Source organism: Schistocerca cancellata, chromosome 5 (genome assembly GCF_023864275.1).
Source record: "Schistocerca cancellata isolate TAMUIC-IGC-003103 chromosome 5, iqSchCanc2.1, whole genome shotgun sequence".
In the NCBI taxonomy this organism is placed as follows: Eukaryota; Metazoa; Arthropoda; class Insecta; order Orthoptera; family Acrididae; genus Schistocerca; species Schistocerca cancellata.
The window spans coordinates 464,450,454-464,477,058 of NC_064630.1; the positions used below are offsets into that span (position 1 = coordinate 464,450,454).

General features: G+C 42.6%; 1 protein-coding gene and 1 long non-coding RNA gene across 7 annotated transcripts in view; one reads left to right on the forward strand and one right to left on the reverse strand.

Annotated features, from left to right (window-relative positions):
* The window catches only part of LOC126187841 (rho GTPase-activating protein 19), a 117,358-nt gene extending 95,673 nt beyond the window's left edge, over positions 1-21,685 (reverse strand). For 2 of the 6 annotated variants that reach the window (XM_049929150.1, XM_049929145.1), the window contains exon 1: positions 21,575-21,656. In XM_049929150.1, coding sequence (XP_049785107.1) covers positions 21,575-21,626 — 52 coding nt within the window. In that variant the 5' untranslated portion in view covers positions 21,627-21,656. Of the gene's footprint in view, positions 1-20,608; positions 20,853-21,574 lie in introns of those variants that run through there. The other 4 variants (XM_049929147.1, XM_049929146.1, XM_049929149.1 and 1 more) reach the window with 3 other exon arrangements.
* Positions 21,686-21,801: 116 nt separating this feature from the next.
* Positions 21,802-26,605, forward strand: part of LOC126188120 (uncharacterized) — a 51,149-nt gene continuing 46,345 nt past the window's right edge. Inside the window, exon 1 of the long non-coding RNA XR_007537823.1 lies at positions 21,802-21,911. This is a non-coding gene — a long non-coding RNA (uncharacterized LOC126188120). The remainder of the gene's footprint in view (positions 21,912-26,605) is intronic.

Below are 26,605 nucleotides of genomic sequence, written 5' to 3' on the forward strand. Positions count from 1 at the left end.
AACCAGGAAAGAGTGCTTTGCAATTGTTTGGGCCCAATTTTTGGCCCTATTTATCCTCTCAGAATGAATGCAAATTAACAACATAAAAGGATGAAATGTAGGTGTTTAGATATAGGACATACACAGATTTGAGAATATGTGTATTAAATATAATGTACGCAAACCAGTGTAAAAGAAATTCAATAAGGTGACACAAGGAGAGTAGCAGGCTTGACTACAGTGGTTGGTAATGTGACCAAGTGCAGAAATAAGCAAGCCAAGCATGCCTTGGGAGGGGGGGGGGGGGGGGGGGGCGAGGAAAACACATGCTGCAATTACCTCCATGGCATCTGATACCAATTCTGCTTTCAGCAGCTTCATTCTACCCTAATAAAATCAACATCTTGTGCAGGTTCCCGAGGTCTACAAATGGGACTTTATGAATAACAGTCAGCACTGAGTACCTCATCTGCTACGCTTTCATCAAAGCTGTGCCATTTCCAGAAGCTCCAGAAACCGCAAGGTTGCTTATAGAAGACATCATTTTGAAGCACGGAGCACCCAGAGTGATAATCTCAGATCAAAAAAAAAGTTTTCCAGTGGCAACCAGAATCAGAGGTAATTTCACATTACATAGACCAGAAGATGACAACTACCAATCATCAACAGGTGAATGGTCTCACAGAAAGCTTTAATACGATGTTGGCAGATGTGTTCTCAGTGCTGGACAGAATGATTAGTAGGATACAATACTATCCACGGTGACAAATGGTTCAAATGGCTCTAAGCACTATGGGACTTAACATATGAGGTCATGAGTCCCTTAAACTTAGAACTACTTAAATCTAACTAACCTAAGAACATCACACACATTCATGCCCGAGGCAGGATTCGAACCTGCAACCATAGCAGCAGCGCGGTTCCTGACTGAAGCACCTAGAACCACTCGGCCACAACGGCCGGCCCATGGTGACATACACACGTAACACAACAAAGCAAAACACTACATGCTCGAGACTGGTCGTTCTGCACCGCAGTTGCATAGCTGAAACAACAACGAATACAATGTTCCCATTTCAAGCAGATGATACTCAGGATGACTATGTGAAACACTGCATCACTAGGACCAAAGAGCAAGACAGCTGGCCTGCATATGGACACCCACGAGAAGAGCTGAGAGCGCTGATATGTCAAGTACCGGCGAATGATATACAACCCGGGATACTCAGTAACGACTTTTATGCCTGCGCAAAATTTGAGACTACTGGAATAGTTACTAAAATGCTACTTTGGGCTGCATCTTATACTTCATTGTTAGTTGGTCATCACATTCAATGTTTAGGATTATGACTCTTCATCAAGAAAACAATTAAGTGCGGAGATATCGTCCATATCCTCTGTATGAAGCCTTACTGCAGTACTGGGGCACAGATAGACAATAGAGGCTTCTTATTCTAGGAAATTAATGACCCATTCGATGATCGCGAAGATTCAATGGGGTGGTGGGACCTATCTTCAAAGGTCATCACAGGGAAGAGGATGTGACAACATGATTCTAACAAGAGGATCCTCAAGTGCTGCCATGCAAAGGACCACTGACATAATCTAGACCTTGGATAGTGTAGATGGCTCCAGTGAGAATTTCTGAAGGAGAGGGAGCAATGCCATAAGCTGAGTTGCATGCACTGTTATGTAGCAGTTATCGTCAAATACGATTCCCAGCAAATATTTTTTTTTTTTTAAATTATCATTTCTACAAGGGTCTCTAAATTTCTAATGTTTGTAACGTTTTCATATTCTCAAATATTCACCGTTTGTAAAAATAGTAGCACACACTGTCTGGAAGCTGTTCTGTCTGCATATTTGTGTTCACAATAAACATGCTTTTGGTGCTAACTGCCTTACTTCACCGATAACCCTGATTTCAGACTTGTACTTCATTGTGGTCGCAATGTGACAGTAGTTAAATAGTTGTTTCAATAATGCAGAGTGGTGTCAGAGCTTTTTTATTAATTGTAATAAAGGATTTTACTCACTGAACGAATTCCAACGTGAACAATAGAATCTGCTGAAACTACCAAGGAGGTTAGAATCTATGGAGGTGCTCTAAGGCAGAAAACAAAGAGACTTCTACACTCCACCGAAATAATGAGGTCAAAACACTGTGAGAGAAGTGTTTGTGCAGTAGTGTTATTCACCAAGACAAAAATGCAAATTTGTGTAAAAATGATGCCTTATGCTGTCTATGGTTGCATAAACGGAAGTGGAAAGTCAGTTGTGACTATCTACAGATAAATTCTTTAGCTGAACTAATACTTTTTGTTTAGATACGGACTATTCATTTCGATGTTTGCAAGTACTGGCTTCAAATTTTTATGTTTACAAATGTAACTTCATGAAGGACAGCACAAGGAAGAGGGTGTGGATCAAGGCATTGTTGAGAAATATAGCATACCAGTAGTACATAGCACAAAATGTTCTGAGTGTTTCTGTGAGGTTGATATTAATTTAACTTCAACGTCACATGTTCACGCCAAAGCCTTGCAGTATGTAAGTTGTGCTTGATGTTTTATTTATGATTCTCATTTTTCAGAGTAGGATACCTATTTATTCGACAATTTGATGTTGAACTTTCTTTCCTTTGCAGTTGGTAACTGGTTTGACTCCAGCTGTCCATACATTGCATAATTTCTTTACATTTGAGATAATCTAGTGAGTGAATGTTATGATCAAGGACAAATCATTCATTTAAAATTTTGAACATACGAATTATTTCATGTGCATGTATAATTACTGTGTTTTGTATAATTTCTATGCCACAAGAACTTGACATATGCTGATTTTGTAATGTTATGAATATGTTTGTTTTGTAGTGTCACCAAAAGATGCTCCCTCACTCACAGACAAACCATCTCATTACACTGTTGTTCATATCAAGAGAAAGTTGTACCTGTGTGTGAAGTACATATGCAATACAGCAAGAAAGGCAAGCTTCTTTAGAAGAAACAATTGTCCACTCAGACAGGGAAATAATAATATGAATGATATGATAAAGTTGTTTTTACCTCTATCTATTTGCAAATAGAACAGGAAATGAAACAACTTTAAATGGTACAAGGTACTCTCCACTATGAACCACACAGTGGCTTAGTATGTAGATTTAGGGTAGGCTGGCAGTTATATCAGGCTAGCACAACTGTAGCTGCCAGTGGGAAGTGGCACACACTGAAGGCAATGCAGAAACATGAATTGGGAGGGGGTGATAGGATGGAGGAAGAGGAAGCTGTTGGGTGGAGGGTGAAGGGACAGTGGGTAACCTGAGATTGAGGCTAGGATGATTACAAGAGGAAAGGATGTGTTGTAAGGATAACTGCTATTTGTGTAATTCAGAGAAGCTGGTGTTAGGGAGGTGGCTTGGTGTGAAGCAACCACTGAAACTGATCATGTTGTGCTCATCTGCATGTTATGCCACTGTGTGGTCAGCTTTGTTTCTTGACAACAGTTTGATGGTGGCCATTCATTCTGGTGAACAGCTGGTTGGTAGTCATTCCAACATCAAAAGGCTGTGCAGTGTATGCAGTAGAGTCAATATGTGACATGGGTGCTTTCACTGGTGGCCTGACCTCTGATGAGGTACAATAAGCCTGTGACAGGATGGGAGTAGGGGGTGCTGGGTGGGTGGAATGGACAGGTCTTGCACCTTGGTCTGCCATAGGGATTTGATCCCAATGGCAAGTGGATGGGAGTGGGAGTGGCATAGTGATGGACTAGGATGTTGTGTAGGTTAATTGGGTGACAGAATGCAACTCTAGGAGTGGTTCCATTGCCTACTCAACCTACATAACATCCCAGCCCATCCCTAAACCACTCCACTCCACTCCACTCCCAACCCCTCGCCACAGGGGTCTTATTGCTGTGACCCATCAGGGTGCAACAGCTGTCCTATCCACCCACCCAGCACTTACTACTCCAGTCCTGTCAAACGCTTCTCGTACACCATCAGAGCCCGGGCCACATGTGAAAGTAGCCATGTCATATACTAACACTGGTGTGAACACTGCACAACCTTTTTGGGCTGGTACGACTACCAACCAACTGTTCACCAGAATGAATGACCACTGTCAAACTGTTGTCAAGAACGAAGTTGAACACCCAGTGGCTCAACATGTAGCTGGGCACTACATGCTCAATTTCAATGGCAGCTTCAAAACTCGAGCAGTCTGTATCCTTCCGCCCACCAGCAGCTTCTCTAACTATGCAGATGGGACTTTCCTCACAACACATCCTCTGCACCTTTAACAGTCCTGGTCTCAATCTCAGGTAACCCACTACCTCCGCACTCTCCACCCAACAATCCCTCCTACCTCCATCCTGTCACACCCTCCCAGTTCACATCACCTTTCACGTGTACCACTTCTCACTGACCACTACAATCTTGCCAGCCCATTATACCTACCACCTCACACACACACACACACACACACACACACACACACACACACACACACAGCTGGCAAACCAGCTACCTCTCTGCCTCCCTCTCCCCTTTCACAACTCCCATGATATTACACTCCACTAGAAATGACCACACAATCATTCCGTATCACATGCATTAAAACCAATTAGGAGGGAAGAGAGCTAATCAAGAAATTAAAACACAGAGAAACAAAACACACAAGAACTACAGGGAAATGTGACTGGCTGACCACTTACAAAAATTTAGGGTGAGCCAGCCACCCTTCGACATATTAAGAACATCTCCCTAAAATGTTGCTAAAAACGTTGGACAATTCATAAAACTTTAAAGCCCTAACTACGTTAGTTTGATCATTCCACAAAATACACGACAGATCCGCTGGCAAATCCACCAGTCTGCTGGTCGGCGAATAAAATGCATTCCAATAAAATGTGGCGCACTGTGATCTGCACACCACACATTGGAGGGTCCTCTCGCCGAAGTAAGAATCTTGGTCATAGGGCTGTGGCCTATGAGAAGATGATTAAGAAGGACCTCATCCCGCAGACGTGGCTGGAAGGAAGTACTCCACAGCTTGTTATCGGTCACTGCCAGCCACTCGTCCTCCCATCGACACATGACTTTGTACCTCAACAGCGAGGTGATAGCATGCAGAGGGGTAGCACATCTAAATACCAGAGGATCACGACATGCTTCCTTGGCTGTTCAATCTGCCCTTTCCTTTCCTGCAATTCCAGTGTGTACAGGTACCCAGCAGAGAGACACCTCCTTCCCCAGTCGTCGTAATTGTAGGAAGGCATCCTGGATATTCTGGGTTAGTGTATCTGCTGGCTACAAACGTTGGAGAGAGTAAAGGGCACTCAGAGAATCTGAGCCGGCAAGAAATCTAACATCAGGAGAATGTCTCATATGCTCCAGTGCTCGCAAGATTGCATATAATTCTACGTCGAAGACGGTAAATTCTGTAGGCAGTCTGACCTTGAGGACACACTCCCGGAAAACGACTGAGCAACCAACAGAGTTCCCCTGCTTGGACCTCATCTGTAAAACAGCTATATGGTCGCAGTACTCAGATAAAATATATCAGAGAATATTGCATTAAAAACAGAAGGAGTGCTATCTCTCCTGTACCGCACCAAATCTAAAATCACTCTGGGCTTCTCCAGTAACCAGGGTGGCAGGCAGTTAAAACCCTGGACTTGGGGTCGTACTGGCTCCACACCGAGTGACTCCAGCAAATGCTGCATGTGGATCCCAAAGGCATTGTGGCTCACGTACAGTTGGAGAAAAGGCATTCCAGAGGTGGATGAGCAACAGTGTGGTGTATGAGTGAAGTTGGAGCTGCAAGGAACTTACACGCCTGATGCACCACGAGGAGCTGGCACCAGATGGCAAGTGGCGGTTCCCCCGCCTCAGCACAGACGATAGGTATGGGACTGGTCTGATAAGCACTTGTGGCCAGCCGAATCCTCTCATGATGGACAGTGTCAATGATACCAAGTAAGAGGACCTCACTGACCCAAACCATAGTCCAGCCGCGAACACAAAAAAGCTCGATAAAACTGAAGGAGACGCACCATGTCCACTCCCCAAGACCTGTGGATGAGACACTTGATGATGATCAGTGCCTTCAGGGTTCCATCTTGCAGGTGTGACAACCACGACAATCGAGAGTCAAAAATGAAGCCCAGAAACCGCACTGTGTATCTAAAATGTAGGAGGGTGCCCCCCCCCCCCCCCTCGCCCCATATTCAAGGCAGGCAAATTAAAAGGACGACAAGAATGATTAAAATGAAAACACACACACACACACACACACACACACACACACACACACACATACATATATATGTAGTACTGAAAACCCATTGTCTTTGCAGCCCACTCCTCTAACCGCCGCACTGTAAGTTGCAATTGACGGCTCGCATTGCAACACTGGAGGAGGAACAGAAAACAGCAAAATCATCTATGAATAAAGTGCACTGTACAGGACCACTTACCACAGGTGTGATACTGTTGAAGGCTATGGCAAACAGGGTAACACTTAAAACACTGCCCTGAGGAACACACTTCTCCTGCTCAAATCGATTGGACAGCGTATAACCAACTCGGGTCCTAAAAAACCGCTGAGACAGGAAAGACCGTAAGAAGGTGGGAAGGTGGCCACGAAAGCCCCATTGATGCAGTTGTGTGAGAATACAATGTCTCCAAGTAGTATTGTATGCCTTACTTATATCTAAGAATATGCCGATAAAGTAATGCTTACGCAGGAAAGATAATGAAGTCGCCTCTAGGAGGGTCAGACTGTCGACAGTGGACCAAAATCTTCAGAACCCACACAGAGCAGCTAAGGAGATGCCTGGTCTCTAGCAACTAGACCAGACAACAGTTAACCATTTGCTCCAGGGTCTTTCCTGCACAGCTCGTTAAGGCGATACTCCGATAACTACTGGAACACATGCAGTCCTTTCCTGGTTTGAGGAGAGGGATCAGAATTGCCTCCCTCCATGAGTTGGGGAAGTTGCCTGTGTGCCATATTAGATTAAAACATTCGAGGAGGATTTCCTTTCATGCCGCTGGCAAATGTCAAAGATTGCAGTACCGGATTTGGTCGTGACCGGGTGCAGTGTCAAAGTCTCAGTCAGTGCCGATTTGAGCTCCCACATGGAGAAAGGGGAGTTGTAGGCCTCAGAACTGTTGGACCTGAAGTCCAACTCTTCCCTCTCTATAGTCGCAGAATAGCGACGAAATGCCGGATCCTGGCTTGCATTGACAATAGTTTGTGCACTGCTGCTATCAGTAAATGGCTGCATTTATCGGAAATCCTCCGGATGGCTTCCCATACTTACATAAAAGAAGTGGAACAATTGATGGAGTCCAGGAACACTTGCCATGACCTTTTCTTACTCTCCCTAATGACAGGTCGAGCCTTGGTCTTCACGACTTGAAAGGCCCTAAGGTGGTCTGCTGTTGGTCGGCATTTAAAATGTAGAATCGCCGCACACCTTTCCCAGATCGCAGAATGGCACTCATCTGTTCACCAAGGTACTGGTCGCCTCCTAAGATGAGCTGACGACTGTGGGATGGAGAAGTCAGCGGCACAATGGATCTCTCATGTGATGTGGTCAACCCGTCCTTGGACACTGTCGCAGTGTTCGAACACAGCCAACTGGTCAAAATGCATCTAGTTAACCCTGCTGACCATCGATTTTGGGGGCTTAACTTCAGGTGGTAAGCCATTTAGTAGGTGAAAGCAGATTGGGAAGTGGTCACTGGAATGAGGATCGCCAATGACCTCCCACTGAACAGAGTCGGTGGAGGAAGAACAGAAAGAGAGGTCGATGGCTTAGAATGACCCAGTAGCAGTAGAGAAATGTGAGTATCTGTGTTGAGGATGCACAGCTCATGAAACATCATGAGGCCCTCCAAAACCAGAGCCTGAGGACAAGTATTGGTCGAGCCCCACAGGACGTGATGGGCACTGAAGTCTCCCAGGAGGAGGAATGGTCGCAGGGGTTGTGCGATAAGATCCCTGGGAGCCTCCGAGTCTAATGCATCTTGCAGAGGTAAATACAGTGAACAAACAGTGATCCTTCGACACACATGAATTTGAACTGTAACTGCTTGCAGGTCAGTAGCCAAGAGGAGAGCAGAAGAGTGGTGTGCAATAGTGACAAACACTGCGACACCTCCCTTGGCCCTTTACCTCCGATAGGTCATCCTTGCGGTGTAGCATATATCCCTGTTGCACAGGGACATCTGCATCTTTAAAACGCATTTTTGTAAACAAAAGAACAATGGACATGCCTGTGCTAGAAGTTTCATTTCCTCCACATGAGTCCTGAACCCATTCATGTTCCAATGTTGTATGGAAGCCATATCATCGGTGCAGTTTAATTTACCCCTATCTCTGAACCGGGGAGGTAAAGCACTTGAAGAGTGAGGGGGAGTGGAGGGGCTGCCTAGATCCAAGGCATCAAACTCCATGATATCCCCCTCACCAGTCAGACGGTAAAAAATGACACCTGACGACGCTCGGGACAGCTTTTGACCCAAACATCGTGAGCCTCTCCCTGCACCCTGTCCCTCTGAGGATGAGGGAGAAAGGAGGCATTGAGAGGCACTCTGCTTTTCTTGTACCTTCTGGATGCTTGTTGCAGAACTGATGTTGGTCTTTCCTGGTGCAGCTGCCGAGATTGCTTTGTCCTTAATCTTTTTCCCTTGATATGTACATGGGCAAGTACACGTGCTTGTGGTGGATACAAGCACACTCGGTGTCATCTGTGTCGAAGTGCCTGTGTCGGTAATAGGTTTCTGCACCATGGAAAAAAATGAGCTGGCAAAGACAGGGTATTTCCTCACCATATATTCTTTTACGGCTTCGGCATAGTGGATCCACTTGGTCACTTTTATCTCCTGTATTCTATATTCTTCAGCAGAAACAGGGCAGTCTTGGCTCCAGACCGGATGGTTCCCAGAGCAATTGATGCAGATCACTGGAGACGGGCAGCCAGTCCCAGCGTCACGAGTTGCTTTTCTGCAGTTCCCACAGATCGCTTCACTTCCACATCTCATGGTTGTATGACCGAAACACTGGTATTTATAGCACCGCATAGGGTTTGGAATGTAAGGCCGGACATCAAGTCAGAGGAACCCCGCCATAAGATGTTGGTTGGTTTAAAGGCGGGGGAGGGAGGGGGGGGGGGGGGGGGAGGGACCAAACTGCGAGGTCATCGGTCCCTTGTTCCCCGTAAAATAATTACACAACAGAAAGAATAAAAGAAAGGAGACAAACAGCACAACAACAAGAGATAGGAAGAACTAAATGAACGACAGGACAACCAACACTACTATGGACAAAAACAGGAAAAGAAAACCATAGAGAGAAGCAAGAAACAGGTACAAGGGGTAAAAACAAGAGAACAGATGACCGTGGCTGGACAACCACGAGAATAAAAAGGAAAAGCCAGTCACTCTGCGACACATTAAAACATCCACCCTAAAAGCATTAGAGTGGAGAACACAAATGGACAAAGGACATGCGCTAAAACTTATATAATATAATAAAACCCACCGTCGCATATAAAACGTAAAACTAAATTAGGTGATGAGGCGTTGTCAGGTAAAATTAATAGCAACAAGTCCAATAACTGAAGAGTCCATCACAGGGCAACCAAAGAAGGACAGCTCACCAAGATATGGGCCACTACCAGCCGGGCGCTGAAGCGACACTGAGGTGGGTCATCACGGCACAGGAGGTAGCCATGTGTCACCTAGCGTGGCCAATGTGGAACTGGCAGAGAACCACAGAGTCCCTGCGAGAGGCCCGCATGAAGGACTGCCATACATTCATAGTCTCCTTAATGGAACACAGATGTGCGTGCTGAGGTTATGCCATTTCGTCTCCCAAAGCCGCAAAACCTTGTGGCGTAGTACTGAACATAGGTCAGTTGCAGAGAAGCCGATCTCCATAAGCGATTTCCGCATGGCCTTTTTGGCCAGCCTGTCGGCAGGTTTGTTACCTGGTATTCCGACATGACCTGGGGTCCAGAAAAACACCACTGAACAACTGGACTGTTCCAGGGCATAGATGGACTCCTGGATGGTTGCTATCAAAGGATGCCGAGGGTAGCACTGGTCAAGAGCTTGTAGGCTGCTCAAAGAGTCAGTACACAGAAGAAACGCCTCCCCAGGGCATGAACGGATGTGCTCAAGAGCATGAGATATAGCCACCAGCTCGGCAGTGAAAACACTGCAGCCATTGGGCAAAGAATGCTGTTCAATACGTCCTCCATGGACATACGTGAAGCCGACGTGAGCATGAGCCATCAGTGTAAACCACTCCGTGGCCTCGGTACTTGTCAAGAATCGAGAGGAAGTGTCAGCGGAGAGCCGCAGTTTTCGGTCCAGGCGAAGCTGCGGCCTAGGTGTACAACATGGATGTGTACATGAATGGACCTCAAGTACAGGTGGTAAAAGCAAGGACTCCAGAAACAAGGGATCAGACATGAACTACAATTGGAAGCCTTGACCTAGGCCGCCTATGCGGGAGGACAACTACAAATGCGAAGGAGAACCACAAATGTGTGCTACATAACTGGCCAGCAGTTGTGCACGCCTAACCTGCAATGGAGGCACACTCGTCCTAAAAGCTCCTGTCGCCAGGCGAACACCACAGTGATGCACTGGGTCAGTAAATGCAACCCTGAGGGCACCATTGAACCATAAACCAGACACCCCTAGTCAAGGCGGGTTTGAACAAGGGCTCTGTAGAGCTGCAGCAGCGTAGAGCGATCTGCACCCCAGTTGGTGCCAGCACTTCAGCTTAAGGTGAGATCAGACCCCCTATGCTGTCAATGCTAAATTCTTTCAACTTTTAACCCATTATTTCTAAAACTATTGAAGATATGACCACCAAATTTTCACCAATTGATTATCTGAATGCATTTAGTTCACTGATAAGAATGGAAAAAGTACACGTAGTGGAAATAGAGATACAATTTTTTATAAATATGCCTGTTTATTTGAATAAATTATTGTGTTTTATACAACACAGCATCAATTACATAACTCTCAAAACACTGTGCCTGCAAAGCAAGCCTGTGTAGCGCCACATATATTCGACGGCAGAAGTTAGTTGTGACGGCACCTACCAACATTTTTCAGAACTTCCGCTTACTTTGCACTTGATCCTAAGCCGCAACCGGTTTTTTGGATTACAAAAACCGGTAAAGAAGTGCAGCTTAGATTCGAGTAAATACGGTAAGTCTACAATGCAGAGGCTCGAGCATAGTGCTCAGCAAAGTCTAGACCCTGAAAACACGTTTGATATTCGCCCACACTTGGGAAGGTGATGTATGGCACCCAATGGACGAGACATATCTCCCTAAACACTCCTGCTTCCGTTGTTTGACATGTTAGCGAACGCAAGCACGGACCGTTTAAAGACTATGAGGTCGTCCAGAGAAGGGTAACGCTTATGCCGCTGTAGAGCTCGCCAACGCTCCTTAATCGCTTCAGCAACTTCCGGCAACCACCGAAGGACTGTCTTTCACCGGGACCACCTTTTCTGCCACAGAAACGATTGTTATAGTCACCTGCTCAACCATCACATCGATGTTCCCACGTGGTGGAGATTCAACGATCACCGCAGAGGTGTGGCAGGTTCCCAAGATGTTGCTCACTAATGACTGTTCCACCTCAACAGCCAGGCATCCCATCAGCGCACAGCACACCTTGAGATTAAGGGTTATTTTTACAGAGGTTTATCTTGTCCTCACAATGCGGACGGTCAAGTCAATATCCCTGTTCCCTGAGATACACAACATTCCACCGCCGCTCCGCACAGTGGTTGCTGAAGCATGCCCAGAGCTTACAGAGACAGGGGACTGGCAGTGCTTACCAGTACCCAACTCCGGAACCCCTGTGTCGCCAAGCCTGTATCCAGCAAATCAATGCTGAGACCCTGAAGGCAAATGCCGAGATATGCAAACATTATAATTTCTCCTACCTGACAGGAGAGCCCTCTCTTATAACAAAAAAAAGCAGAGGCTTACCTTCCTTACAGGACAGAAAACTTAGATGGAATGAAAATTCATTAAGTGGACTATGTGTATTGAAACAGTATAACATTTTACAAAAGCTGTATTTCATAGACTAAAAAAATTTAGCTACTATACAGATATTTTTATGTTTATGATGTATATAATGCAGGCTGCATTAGTAGTGAGTGATGGATAATTTAAATCATTTCTCCTCCTAGTCTTTCAAACAGATGGACCCAATTTAATTAATTTGCAGTTTCAGTGCAGTGGGCATTTCGTCTCCAATTCAGCGTTGAACCACCAACTAGGAAATGCTTAATCCATTGGTTTAAGCAGTTTTAACAAACAGGATGTGTATGCAAAGAAACAGCCTAGACCGCCACATGTGTTGGAGAATTACAAAGAACAGTGTATTGAATTTTGTGGTGATATGCTAGAAATGATGGAGGATGACATTTCTATCAACTTCATTTGTAGCGATGAAGCTATGTTCCATCTTAGTGGAAAAGTGAATAGACACATTGTTTGCATATGCAGCCAGCAGATCCCCATACAACATTGCAGCATGAGAGAGAGAGACTCAGCAAAGCTAAAAGTGTTGGTGCCTTATCATGGACAAAAGTTTATGGACTGTTCTTTTTCGCAGACAGCACTGTAAGTGGAATAATGTACTTGAACACATTGGAACAATGTTTTTTTCCGAAACTTACCAAAGATTCAAAGATTTGATTTTCCAGCAGGATGGCCCTCTGCCCCACTGGCACCATCATGTCAGAAGATTTTTAAATCAGTTTGTTCCCTGGCAATGGATAGGTCACATGGGAAATCAAGATCTGGCTCTACACTTCTGGCCATCAAGATCTCCTGATCCCGTATCCTATGACTATTTCTTCTCAGACTCTGTTAAGGAGGCTGTTAACGTGCCATCTCTACCAATAACTGTGGTTAATCTGCTGAATCACGTCGCTGCTGCTGTGAACACCGTAACATAAGACGTGCTTCATGTGTGGAACAAGTTTGACTACCACTTACATGTTTGCCATGAAGCAAAAGCAGGGACGCCCTAACCCTGTATTTATGACTGGTGCTATTATTTTTGAAGTAATGTAAATAATGGAGAGGATTCATGAATCAAGACTAAGGGAAAAAGTGGACATTCAGTTAAAAGATGAGCAGGATGGCTTTCGTCACAGCAGAACAACAGAACACCCAATCTTTAGTGTGGGACAGTTGATTGAAAGGCACTGAGAGTATGGGAAAGATGTGGTAATGACAGTTCTTGAAAGGCATAAAATTGTGCCACAGACAAAAAGATATCCGAAATCTTAGGAGAAAAAGGGAGACGAAAACAAACAATTGAAATTCTTCATGCAATGTATGACAAAAGATTTAGTTGTGTCCATACCCAAGCTGGAAGAACTTCTTGGTTTGCAATTGTTATGAGGCTGACAAGAAAACACCAACAACTCAGTCTCATATTTTAAGGAGAAAGAAAGCGCACTAGCTCCAGCAATCAATCATTAGCAAAAATTTGGGCCATAATTCTGAAAGTACACAGTTATAACCTTCTGAATGCACAGCTTTTAAACATCACACATGCCTACTGTTCAGTACTACCTCCACCCCACCATAGCCGCCTAATGCTGAAGCATGAAGTACTGTACAGTGGAATGAGTAAGAGGTTAGTGGTCATAATATCAATGAAAAAAAGGGACTGTGCTTTTCTCCTTGTGTCAAGCTGTGCAATTTCTAACCTGCAGTCAGGACCCGAGATCTCTCTGCTTTGAACACTTTCATGTTGTGTGTCACAATGCAATGTAAATTAGTGAAACGAAGGAATTTGTCATTACAGAAACAGTGTGCAGTTATTTAATTATTAACATCGCTGTTGTGCATTATTTTCTTTAGACTGGAAAGCTGACACTATCAACACCAAGCCTGAGCATAGCTTGAGCCACATCTTTATGTTAAAAGGTCCATGCCTGAGTATAGGTCAGGTCAAGATTTTTGCAACGCATCACCCAGAAACAAGTCTCATTTCATACGAGAACAACATATGAAAGTCTCATGATGTGCCCCTTGATTGGTACTGCCTTCTGTTGTCAATTTCCAGAATTATTTCGAAAGAAACATTAGCAAATGTAACAGCTGCTGTTGTGAATGGCTGATAGTACTGACATAATTTCACGTGTGTAATCTTTAGGTTTCGAAGTTGCTCTAATTCTACAACAACATCCTTGAGTGAGAAAGAAATTTTGGAAGTTTAAGAGGAAGAAATTGCTCAATAATTCAGCTCACACATTTTTCTTGGGAGGATATATGCACCTTCCATCATCATCATTTTAAAATTTGTAATCTATCATAGAACTAAAAAAAGTACAAAAAACAAATCTTGAAGCTTGGCCATTTTAGTACTATTGCTCTTGAAGATACATCAACAACATAGGTGACAGTGACACTTTAAAAAAATGGTGTAAATGGCTGGAATCCTAGGCCATGTATGTGCGTGAGGTTGACATATCAGGTAGTCTTTCCATCTCTAACAAGATTTCGAAACATGTTCAGCAGAAGTAACCCTCTCACCCATGCACTTCCCTCGTCATAAAGATCTCGTGAATAAGACGGATCTGGTTGTCATCCTGCTGTACAGTACTTTGTACTCAGGCATTTAGCGGCTGCCGGGAGGCACAGCAAGTGAAACAGAAGTATATGTGAGGTTTAAAAGCTGTAAATTCTGAAGGTCATACCTGCCTACTATCAAAATTATGGCAAAAATTTTTGAGCAGTATTAACAACCAGGGCTGATATCTTGCAAGTGTGTTTTGCAACAATATGCCTAGATGTTCAAGTGACATTACTGTCAAGCAGCACACACTAATGCTGTATTTGAACATTACAGGTTTGTTTTTCCTACTCATCTGCATTAACTTACATTTTTCTTCATGAAGCCAGTTCCCATTCATCACACAACTACAAATTTTGTCTAAGTCATCTTGCACCCACCTAACACTTCCCCATACACTACAGCATCATCAGTAAACAGCCACAGCTTGCTGCCCACCCTGTCCACCAAATCATTATGTAGACTGATCAGCCAGAACGCTATGGCCACCGACCTATTATCAATATAAACCAGTCCAGGCAATAGCAGCATCACCTGGAGATGAATGACTGCTAGTCAGACGCATGCACAGTGCTTTTAATGTCAGTAAGCGTGTTGTCCATGTGGAGCGTGGGAAGTCATAGGCTGGGCAGACTGGTAAAACAGGACAGGCGGCAAACTGTGGCAGAACTAACACCAGACTTTAATACCGGTCAGAGTACAGAGTGTCTGAACAACACTGTGCACCAAACATTCTTAACGATGGGCCTCTGCAGCCATCAACCAATGCATGTGCCAATGCTAACACAACAACATTGGCAACTATGACTGAAATGGGTATCCCTGTACTGCAGGACAGGGACAAGCACTGGGGAACATTTACGTGGGCATCCATGGGTTTAGTGGAGTTTGTACAAGGCACCACAATAGCTAGGGACTATCATACGCTAGCTGCAGACACACACACCACTTCATGACAATCATGTTTCCTGATGGCAGATGCATTTTTCAACAAGATAATGCACCTTGTCACAAATCCAGGAATGTGATGGATTGCTCTGAGGAACACACAGTAGCGAGTTCCAATATGCAAGGTGAGTCAAGAGGAAAGGTACATGCTTTGAGGGGTATTAGTGATTCTGAACAAAAAACTTAATATGGATATATGCCCTATTCCGAGTGGTTTCCAAGATAGAACACATTTAATATCACTTTTGGAAGTTTTTCTTGAATAACTCAACTGCACCTTCAGCATGTGTCACAATGCAAAATTAAACATATTAAATTTCCTACAAAAAAGGTCACTCGTTTTTTCTCTAGAACTAATAGTTTTTGCGAGGAGAGCACGAGAATGTTTAAAAACTCAACGCGCATGCACTGTAGCTTACGTAGTTTTTGTAGGCCAATTTGAGGTAGTTTCCCAACTTGATAGACCGCAAGTATCCCGTATCAAACTGCTTGTCTCAACTTGCTACCTCAATATGCTACCACAAATTGGCCTACAAAAACTAAGTAAGCTACAGCACATGCACAGCGAGATAGTTTTTCAACATTCTCGCACTCTCTTCGCACAAACCACTAGTTCTAGGAGGGGGAAAAAAAAGAAAAAAAAAGGGAAGAATAGCACTTTTTTTTTAATTTAATATATTTTAATTTTGTACTGCGACACGTTTTCACTGGAGGGTGCGGTTTTTGAGTTATTCAAGAAAAATGTACAAAAGAGATATTAAATGTGTTTCATCTTGGAAACCATTTGGAACAGGGCATACTATCACCCCTCAAAGCATGTACCTTTCCTCCTGACTCACCCTATATACAGAAAATAATAGTGGTTCTACCACACTTCCCTGGGGATCTATGACATATGCAAAATGGCTCTGAGCACTATGGGACTTAACATCTGTGGTCATCAGTCCCCTACAACTTATAACTACTTAAACCTAACTAACCTAAGGACATCACACACATCCATGCCCGAGGCAGGATTCGAACCTGCGACCGTAGCAGTCGCGCGGTTCCGGACTGAGCGCCTAGAACCGCTAGACCACCGCGGCCGGCCTGACATATGCAACATAAGAATCTTTTCTAAATACTTAGGCGTAACATGCATCAAAGATCTTATGAAATTAAGAGTAACTTAATACTTACAATGCAGGGTACTATGATACACACATAATTCATAGACCCATAAGTACATCACAAATACAATATGAATAATAAGTAAAATAAGTATTTTGCTGTTCATGTCAAATGAATCAGGATGTGGAAATAAGGTACCACTGCAGCCTTAGTGTAATTTATGTCAACTTCCCTCAGAAATAGTCCTGCTATGTATTTGCAGAAATGTTGTCTAGTGGTAATGAAGAAACAAAAATTTTACTCCTACAGTGACGGCACATTGATGTAAAGATTACAATTGATAAAAAAGAAAATAAAAGGGGTATTTTATATGTACTTTTACTAAAAATGTTTTATAAATGAATTGTATTTTATCTTGGTATCCTGTACTGTTTAGGGAATGCGCAAGATTGTACTGGTGACTTATTATTATTGTTATAGATCCCCACACAGTTTTTGCGCGCATGAAACTGGTGTGAGTGAGAGGAGTGTGCTGGATTGGTTTTCTTTATGCCGTGAAGTGTGTTCCGAGTTCATTAAGTACAGGAGTAAGCTGGGGGAGGCATGGGGTTGTTGTGGAGGTGGACAAGTCACAGTTTGGGAAAAGGAAGTATGGGAAGGGTAAGTCTGTGTTTGGTCTCTGGGTGTGGGGGGCTGTTGTTCGAGGGGGGGGGGTGTTCTGAATGTGTTTTTAGGGTTGTGGAAGGGAGGTCTAAGGCGGAATTAGTGGGGTTAATTGAGGAGTACATAGAACCAGGGTCTACAGTAGTTTCAGATGCATTTTCTTCGTATAGGGGTTTGGGTAAGGAGGGGATTCCATCATTTAGTCGCGCATGCCCAACCTAGACTTCTCGAACCAGGTACTGCGCCGACAGCGCCACATATAACCGTCCCTGATCTGAGACGCCGGAACTTTAGCCAACTTCATTTCTTCGCCACAAATAGAGCATTTCACAACCTCGGCAATTAAACTGCAAGGCTGCAAAAACTTGATCAGTTCCAAAGGAGTGTTCCCCATCATACCCCTAGACGCGCACTGTTAATTTTATGTCATATCCATTCCTGAACAAAAACAACAACCTATTAATTTTACTAAAATTACCACACGACGTACAGCGAACGACACTAAATTAACCTTCACACAAAACCACAAAATCGTTAACTCACTGAAACGAATTTCACTACAAACACAGCCGAGACTCCAACAATTTTGTATAATGAGCAAGAGCAAACTGAGCCCATTACACCACACAAATGAAAACCCTGAACATACCACCAGAGGGCACAACACGACTACATCTACAAACACACCACACTCACAAACCAAACTCCGCGTCATCATGACGTCACACACCACAACACCCTTACGTCACGAGTCAAAGCCAACACGTGGGATCGGACGCTTCTGTTGACCCGGTGACATGACAGCTGCCATTAACATTCATCACTGACCAAAGCTGAACACTCTTATTGAACATTTCTCTTGACTGCTAATTCTTATAAATGCGAAGAGAGCAATAGCATTTATCACCTGGACTAAAGAGGACAAAAACATACATGTAAATAGACACATGATCTTTTCAGACAAGGTGTTCTGAAATGAAAGCCAGTTTAAGGAGACCATGGGTGTAAATCAAGACATTTCAAATTATGTAGAAATGTGTGGTATTAGACAGGTTGGAAAAGTTTAACATGTCTATGTAGATTTGCAGGTCTCATTCAATAATACTCTTCCAATGTGAACACACATTGGTGACGATGTGAAGTGGAAATGTGAAGGAACTACAGCTAAACTAAAACAAGTGAAAGCTCGTGTACTGAGGGAAGTGACTGTTGAGCATTGCAGAGAACTGTAAAAAAGAGGGGGGGGGGGGGGGCATGAAATCAGTGGAATGAGTCACTCATGAGTTCCAAAGTTCTAAAAGCACTCCAGCTACCACAATGACTGTGTATGGAGTTAGAAAGAATGGGGTAGGTTACAACAGTCAAGCAGCTCCTCCTAAACCACACATTTCTGTAGCCAATAGTAAGCAACACGTGAGGTGGTGTACAGAACAACACCGTTGACAATGGTGGTAATGATTTGGTGAGATGAATCTAACTGTACCCTGTGTCAATCCGATACAAGGGTTTGGGTTTGGCAGATCCCTTGAGAACATTACCTGCCATCATTGCAGTGCAAGCAGTGGAGTACAGAGGCTGTGTTGTTACTTTAAGCAAGTGTTTTACGTGGTTCGGGTGCAGTCCCTTTATTGGAGTCAAGGAAACATTCAATGTGGGCAGATAAGAACACATTTTGTTACAGCATTACAACACTGTGTACTGCTTATGGCAGAGGAACAGTTCGGAGACAAATGCATCAGCACAACAAAGCACTGTCATAAAACAGTTTCTGTGGGGACAATAAAATCTACCAAGCTGAGTCCACTGAAACAGCTTTGGGATAGTTTGAACACATACTTCACTCCAGATCCCCACCATCCAACACCCTACCTTCTCTGGTTCCAGCTCTTGAGAAATAATAAGTTGTCATTCCTCATCCCAGACATTCAGATACCTCATTGAAAGTGATCCTGACTGAGTTCAAGCAGTCACAAAGGTTATGGGTGGGCACACGCCACATTAATGTCCGCCAATTGGTGCCCTGATATTTTTGAACAGATAGTGTAATAAGACTGATAGGTAGGACATGTAACCACAAAAATCTTATAAATTATGGAAACAAATCTAGAAATGGCAAAAAATACATCAAGACCCTTGGATAAGGTTTGCAGCATGAGAACATTAACACAGTGCTAGTTAAATAAAATGGAAGGAAGAAGACCATTGTTTCATACTTTGCCACTGAGATCATAACAACTTGTCTGATGAAGGAAGTCTACTGAGGCCTTGCTGAAGAAATTGTTCTAGCAGTTACACAAAATGAATCAAGAAAACCCCACAACAGTATGGCCCTGGGAAGCACTGAATGCAGCTTCTCTTTAATACCAGTTAAGTATCTTCACAGCAGCTTCTCCTCTCTCTCTCTCTCTCTCTCACACACACACACACACACACACACACACACACACACACACACACAGAGAGAGAGAGAGAGAGAGAGAGAGAGAGAGAGAGAGAGAGAGAGAGAGAGAGAGAGAGAGAGAGGCACTTTACAATGTATTTTCACGTTGAGTGGCACACTAGATTGTGTGTTCATTGATCGAGTTCTTTTAAAATGATCAGTATTATGAATTCCTTCGGATGCGTTAAGAATTTGCAACAAAATAAGTGTCTCAAACTCATGGCACGACTTCCTTTGTATGTAACCGACATTAAAAAAGCTTTCATACTATAACCTGTTGATTAAGGACATCATGGTTTTCACATTACTTGTCTGTAGTTTAAAATTTGGTAATGGTTGACAACGATAAAATACCTACCGACTAGAATGTCGCAAAGCACAGTTAAATATTGAAAATTTTCATTGGTTGTGGTGTGAAACTGGGTATTCAAATATACCTTTGAAGTCCAACATTCAGTCTGATAAGCAGACAAAGAATTTTTTATAAAGCATCATCTGTTGTGATACACGGCTACAAATTAACTTCACGGGCTGCGAGATGCTGTCAGACGCAAGATACAACTTTCAAGCTTAAAATCTGTTTATAATTTTGAGCCTAATTCTACGCGCACGCTGGTATCTGAGCAATTTTAAGGTGAACTTCCATACATTTAAAACCGCTCGATTATAAGGGCATTTAGCAAATGAGTCTAAATTGTTTACACGAGCGCCTGCAAAGCAACGCCTGACATTACATTTGTCGGTACCTACGGCAATAGTTAATTAAAATGCACAACCAAAAATTTACTTCTAAACCACTAGTAGGTCTTAATTCCGAAAATTACCTCCAGTTGCTGCTTGCTGCGGTCTACGTACTCAATTCATTTTCTCGCCTCAGCTACGATCACGATACTCCCTTATATAGCATGATTCTGAAGTTCGTCGGCATAGTACTACTAGATCTGAACTGATTCGGTGATATCCAGAATTCTTGAAATACTCAGATATCCACATTGCACTTATCGTTCAGTTAACCGTTTTCAAACTTCCATGCACGCTACCCAAACCTGCGTACCACAGCTAACCCAATCGCTGATTGGTCCTCACTGGCAGAACATATGACGCTCGCCATGGAGATCATCGGCTGCTATATTACAGCGGAAAACGAAGATATAAAAACGTTGTACAATACAATCCTGCTGGCGCTTCACAAATAATGTAGAAACACAAAGGGGAGTGTTGAATAATGTTGCACTACAGTGACAAATCCTTCCCGCAAAACCCACAGTGATATAGATAAACCTATGACGAATAATTACACTGCCACCGGCACTAACCCAGTTGTGGCTTGTTTATTTAGACCAGCCTACCTCCCTCCCACGTTGCTCGTTATTTGCTGGTCTTCTCTACGTGTTATGCGACTTCAAAATTCTGATATTACTGCAATAATAAATTTCCAATGCATGATTACATAATTTAAATTTTACTTTTCTCTACCCTACACAAAAGTTATTAAGGTTCTCTATTAGCCTCAATCTCTTCTGCAAGAAGTGTTTTACGACCATAGCACGGGTCCCAACCGATTTATTACCGCAATCAATTCTTTCAACTGATCTTTAATGTCTTTCTCCAATCTACGAAAATGAACAGAATTTCCAATGTGCTAACATCAAATTGCCATCACTAAAACGCTCACAAAATAGCAGTCCAACAGCAAAGGTGAACAATGCATGTTAACAAGTTACAGATTATGACTGTAGATGTTTCCTAGAATTTAATGTAAATAATAATATTGTGTCAATAAGTCAGACCTGATATGATTTCATCGTGAAGCAAAAGATTGTAAATATTTTCTGTCCTCATAACTGAAATTTTAAACTCTTCCCCGCAATACACTAGTAGCCCCAGGACAATCTGAACATTTATGTTCCACAGTTTTCTGGAGAATGTGGTTTCATCTAATTCGTATATCGTACAGAAGCATAGGCTGCAGCATGTCGAATTTATTGTCAATGATAATACAGAGCACTGCGTCAAGTTACAATGTTTTGTTGCTTCTTTTGTATTTGTACGATAAATATGAGTTTCATCAGAAATAATGTTCCACTGAAGTTTTAAATGGATGCCTGTGCATGGAATTTTCATGTGGTAAATATTTTTAAAAAGTTCTCCTTTCAGACATTAATGATAATCTTTGGTCGGTAATGAAACAAGAGAATTGATTAATGATTATTGAGAGGTGGAAGTCTTGTGCGAAGTCAAAGTATTAGAGCAATTTGGAATATTTCTGCATGATGATGACCTCCAGGAACTTATCATATGCCACTGAGTATCCTCCAGACAAATACTGCTTGGTAGTATATGGTCTGCAGCTGATTCCTTATTGCAATAATTCGCAAAATAAGATATAGAGGGAAGTTCGATAAGGCTTTGTCTAGTGACGTAGGATAGATATGACAAATGCCTATGGCGATTGGCGAGTATAATGTGATGTTATTGGCGACTTCTTTCGAACGGTTTTTTAGCATCACATTCTTTGGCTTCGCCAACTCACAACCACTAACCAGACTTCTCGCTTGTAACCTATCTATACCGTGGGCCAAACTGCAGATCCGTGTGTCACCACAACCGTTTTTTCTTTCCAATTCGTTGGCATCGCCGACTCCTGTCTATTTCGAACATGGGATGTTGGAAGAACGATTGCTTCAGTGCATCTGTATATGCGGTAATTAATCTAACCGCGTATTTGTTGTTCCTGCAGGAGTGACATATGGAAGGCAATAGTGTATTTCCAGACTCATCGTTCCATATTGGTTCTTGACACACATTATGTAGATTTTCACAATATTATTGGTGTCCATCTTCCTGAATCTACCCATTCAGGTTTCTCAGCGTATCCATGGCACTTTCCTTTGAGTTAAATAAACCTATCACCATTCATGTTGTGCTTTGTGTGTATTCAGTATCATCTGTTAGACCCCATACGGCATGCGTCTCACACATTCGAGCAATATTCTAGGAAGGGTCAAATGAATGTTCAGCTCCTGTGTCATCCATGAGTGTCTGGATTCCCGATTGTGCCACTGACTGCCTTTACATCCAGAGAGGGAGACACAGGCAGACTGAACATAGTTAAACCTAAATTACTGTATGCATGAATAAAGCATGTTGCCATATTTCACTGAGGAAGTGTACTATACAACCTCTGACAATAAAGTTCGGTGAATAGTCGTGTAACATTAACGTGGGTGAACTATGAAGTACAGTTACCTTACTGAGCTCTGAAATAGTCACCTCCCATAACTATGCACTGTTGAGCTCTGTGATACATGTCCTGGAAACTTTGCACAAAGTCTTCCTTTGGGATGGTGTTCAAAAGCCGCATCACATTTTGTTGGATGTCAGGAATATTGACAAATCTCTTTCTTTTCTAAGCGAGTTTTAGTGGAGGGAATAGGAAGAATTCTGGAGGATTGAGATATGGCAAGTGGATGTCAAAGTTGCACCACCCCCTTTTTTGCCAGGAACTGTTTGATGATATTGACTGTGTGTGAGCAAGCATTGTTGTGAATAAAAAGCGAGGAACTTGTTGTGAATACTGGGGTCATACCCTGCGTAGACGTTGCGTGAAATGGGTCAAAATTTCAATGTAGCGTTCAGCGTCGTTCCCTCAGGTAGAAATTCTTTGTAGTTAATGCCTTGAATATCGAAAAAGATGATGAGCATCGTTTTGATGTGTGATTTTTCGGCTCTGATCTTTTTCTGACGAGGTGATGGAGAATGCCATTCCATGCTTTGCTGTTTCGTTTCAGGGTCGTACTGGAGACACCACGTTTCATCCTCAGTGACAATACAGTTTAATAAATTGGGTGTTGCAACCACCATCTCTACAAAATCCTGTGAAGCCATTAAATGTGCCTGCTTCTGATTGTCAGTCACGTGATGTGGCATAAGATGACAACACGTTTCCCTCTTCTCTAACTCTTGGGTAAAGATTTGTTGCACGGATTCATGGTTCATCTGTATTTCATCTGCTATAATGCGCACAGTTAATCGACGATTGTTCATAAATAATTTCCTCACATTCTCAATGTTTTTGTTACTGACAGAGGTTGCTGCTCTGCTGCTGCGGGGATTGTCGGAAACACTTTCCAAGCCTCCTCGAAAACGGGCGAACCACTTGTACATACACTTTATGAATAGTGCTTGATGCTCATAAACACATACCAGCATTGCATTTGTTTCTTTCGGTGTCTTGCCAAGCTTCAAACAAAACTTTAGATTGATCCTTTGCTCGTTTGTTGTCCTGTTCTCAGTTTAGAACCAATGCCGTAAAAAAGCTATTCATCCAACAGGTCTAACACTGAACACACATGATGCTCAACTGAACTATGATGGGGGCAGGTTGTCAACACTGGTCGCTATGCAGGTGCAGCATCGTGAGTTGCCAGTGTTGCCCAATCGACTGTTCTGACTTCATTCACTGATCTTTATTGTCAGAGGTTGTATTATAAAACTGACTCTTTCAGCATCGTAACAAGAGGCCACAATTGTGATCCACGGAGTGTACAAATAAATAACTCTGGGACATAAATATTACTCAACCATCAACAAGTACTGTAAATTGAAGCAAAGAAGACACTTAAAGCAATACAGTCCTCGCAAATGCTTGTAGTTAACATAGCAACCATTTTGAGGATGACTGCTGGCACCAGAGGGCACGAAATGCTGTTGGCACAAATCTTGCAGTTGTAAATGTATCACTATCACTAAACAAACATGTAGCTGTGTGGAACACAGAACAGTTTGTAATTAGAGAATCGTGTCACCTAGGCAACTGAAGAAATTATTCTCACACTATTCAGTCTAACCTAAGATACATGACACTTTCCCAAATCATGGAAGGACGCAATCTAAATACGACTATGGAAGAAGAGAAAATATGGATATGCTGAAGCAGTTATCATACTGCTGAAATGTGGATCATTAGAGGGTTTACAGTATTTTGTGAAAGGCAAAGGGACTGTATCTGTTGGCAAGAACAAGTAAATAAAGATCCCGCAGTAGCTGCACACTACAAAAATTTCTCAAAATCGCTAAGAATAGTTACTTAAAAATCAAGGAATGGGCACATTATGTCAGAAATAAATAATTCTGACAACAGACTAAAGTCTATATGGATGAAGACAGAACAACACACCACAGAACAGGATAACATCACTATTAATTTAAATGTATTATGTTGCTACCCAGTCTCTGAGCAAAAGTAGTTAGCAAAAGTAATAAGAAGTAGTGTGAAGGCTGCCGTGAAGTATGGCATTAGCAGCCACAGGAAGGCAGCCACAGTAATGGATCAGAATAACGTACATATAAGGAGACTGCAAGACGAGGGTAGCTGCACTCGGCAGAAAAGTGTGCTGCACAGCGTTAATGACTTTTTTTTTTTTTCTTTTTTTTTTTTTTTTCTTTTGATGTCCTCCTTGCTCCATCTGGCATTGGTTATTTTACCGTCTAGGTAGCATAATTCCTCAACTTCATCTACTTCTTGACCATCAATCCTGATGTTAAGTTTTCTGCTGTTCTCATTTCTACTACTAATCATTACTTCCATCTTTCTTCAATTTACTCTCAATCCACATTCTGTACTCATTAGGTTGGTCATTTCATTCATCAGATTGTGCAATTCTTCTTCACTTTCACTGAGCATAACAATGTCATCAGCGAATCGTATCATTGATATCGTTTCACCTTGAATTTTAATTCCATTCCTGGACCGTTCTTTTATTTCCACCGTTGCTTCTTTGATGTACAGATTGAACAGTAGTGGCGAAAGACTACATCCCTGTCTTACATCCTTATTAATCCGCGCACTTCATTCTTGGTCATTCACTCTTATTATTCCCTCTTGGCTCTTGTACATATTGCATATTACCCATCTCTCCCTACAGCTTACCCCTATTTTCCTAAGAATTTTGAATATCGTACACCATTTGAAACTGTCATACACATTTTCCAGATTGACAAATTCTTTGAACGTGTCTTGATTTTCCTTTAGTCTTGCTTCCATTATCAATATCAGAATTGCCTCTCCCATGCATTTATCTTTTCTAAAACCAAACTGATCATTATCTAGCACATCCTCAATTTTCTTTTCCATTCTTCTGTATATTATTCTTGCCAACAACTTCAATGTATGAGCTGTTAAGCAGACGGTGTGATAATTCTCACACTTGTCAGCTCTTGCAGTCCTCAGAATTGTGTGGATGATATTTTTCCTAAAGTCAGATGTTATGTCACCAGACTCATACATTTATTTTAGAAATTCTGATGGAATGTTATTAATCCCTTCTGCCTAATTTGATCTTAAGCCCTCCAAAGCTCTTTTAAACTCTGGTTTAATACTGGATCCCCTATATCTTCTAAATCAACTCCTGTTTCGTCTTCTATCACATCGGACAAATCTTCTCCCTCGTAGAGGGTATCCACTCTCATCTCTGCATTTAACTGTGGAATTCCCATTGCACTCTTAATGTTACCACCCTAGCTTTTAAGCCACTGGTTGTTTTGACTTTCCTGTATGCTGAGTCTGTACTTCTGACAATTTTGTTTCAATTTTTCACATTGTACTTCTAACAAATGTTTCTCTTTCAGTTTTTCACATTTTCCATGCAGCCATTTTGTCTTAGCTTCCTTGCACTTTCTATTTATTTCATTCCTCAGCGACTTGTATTTCTGTATTCCTGAGTTTCCTGGAACATTTTTGTACTTCCTCCTTTTATCGGTCAAGTGAAATATTTCGCCTCTTACCCATAGTTTCTTTGCAGTTACTTTCTTTGTACCTA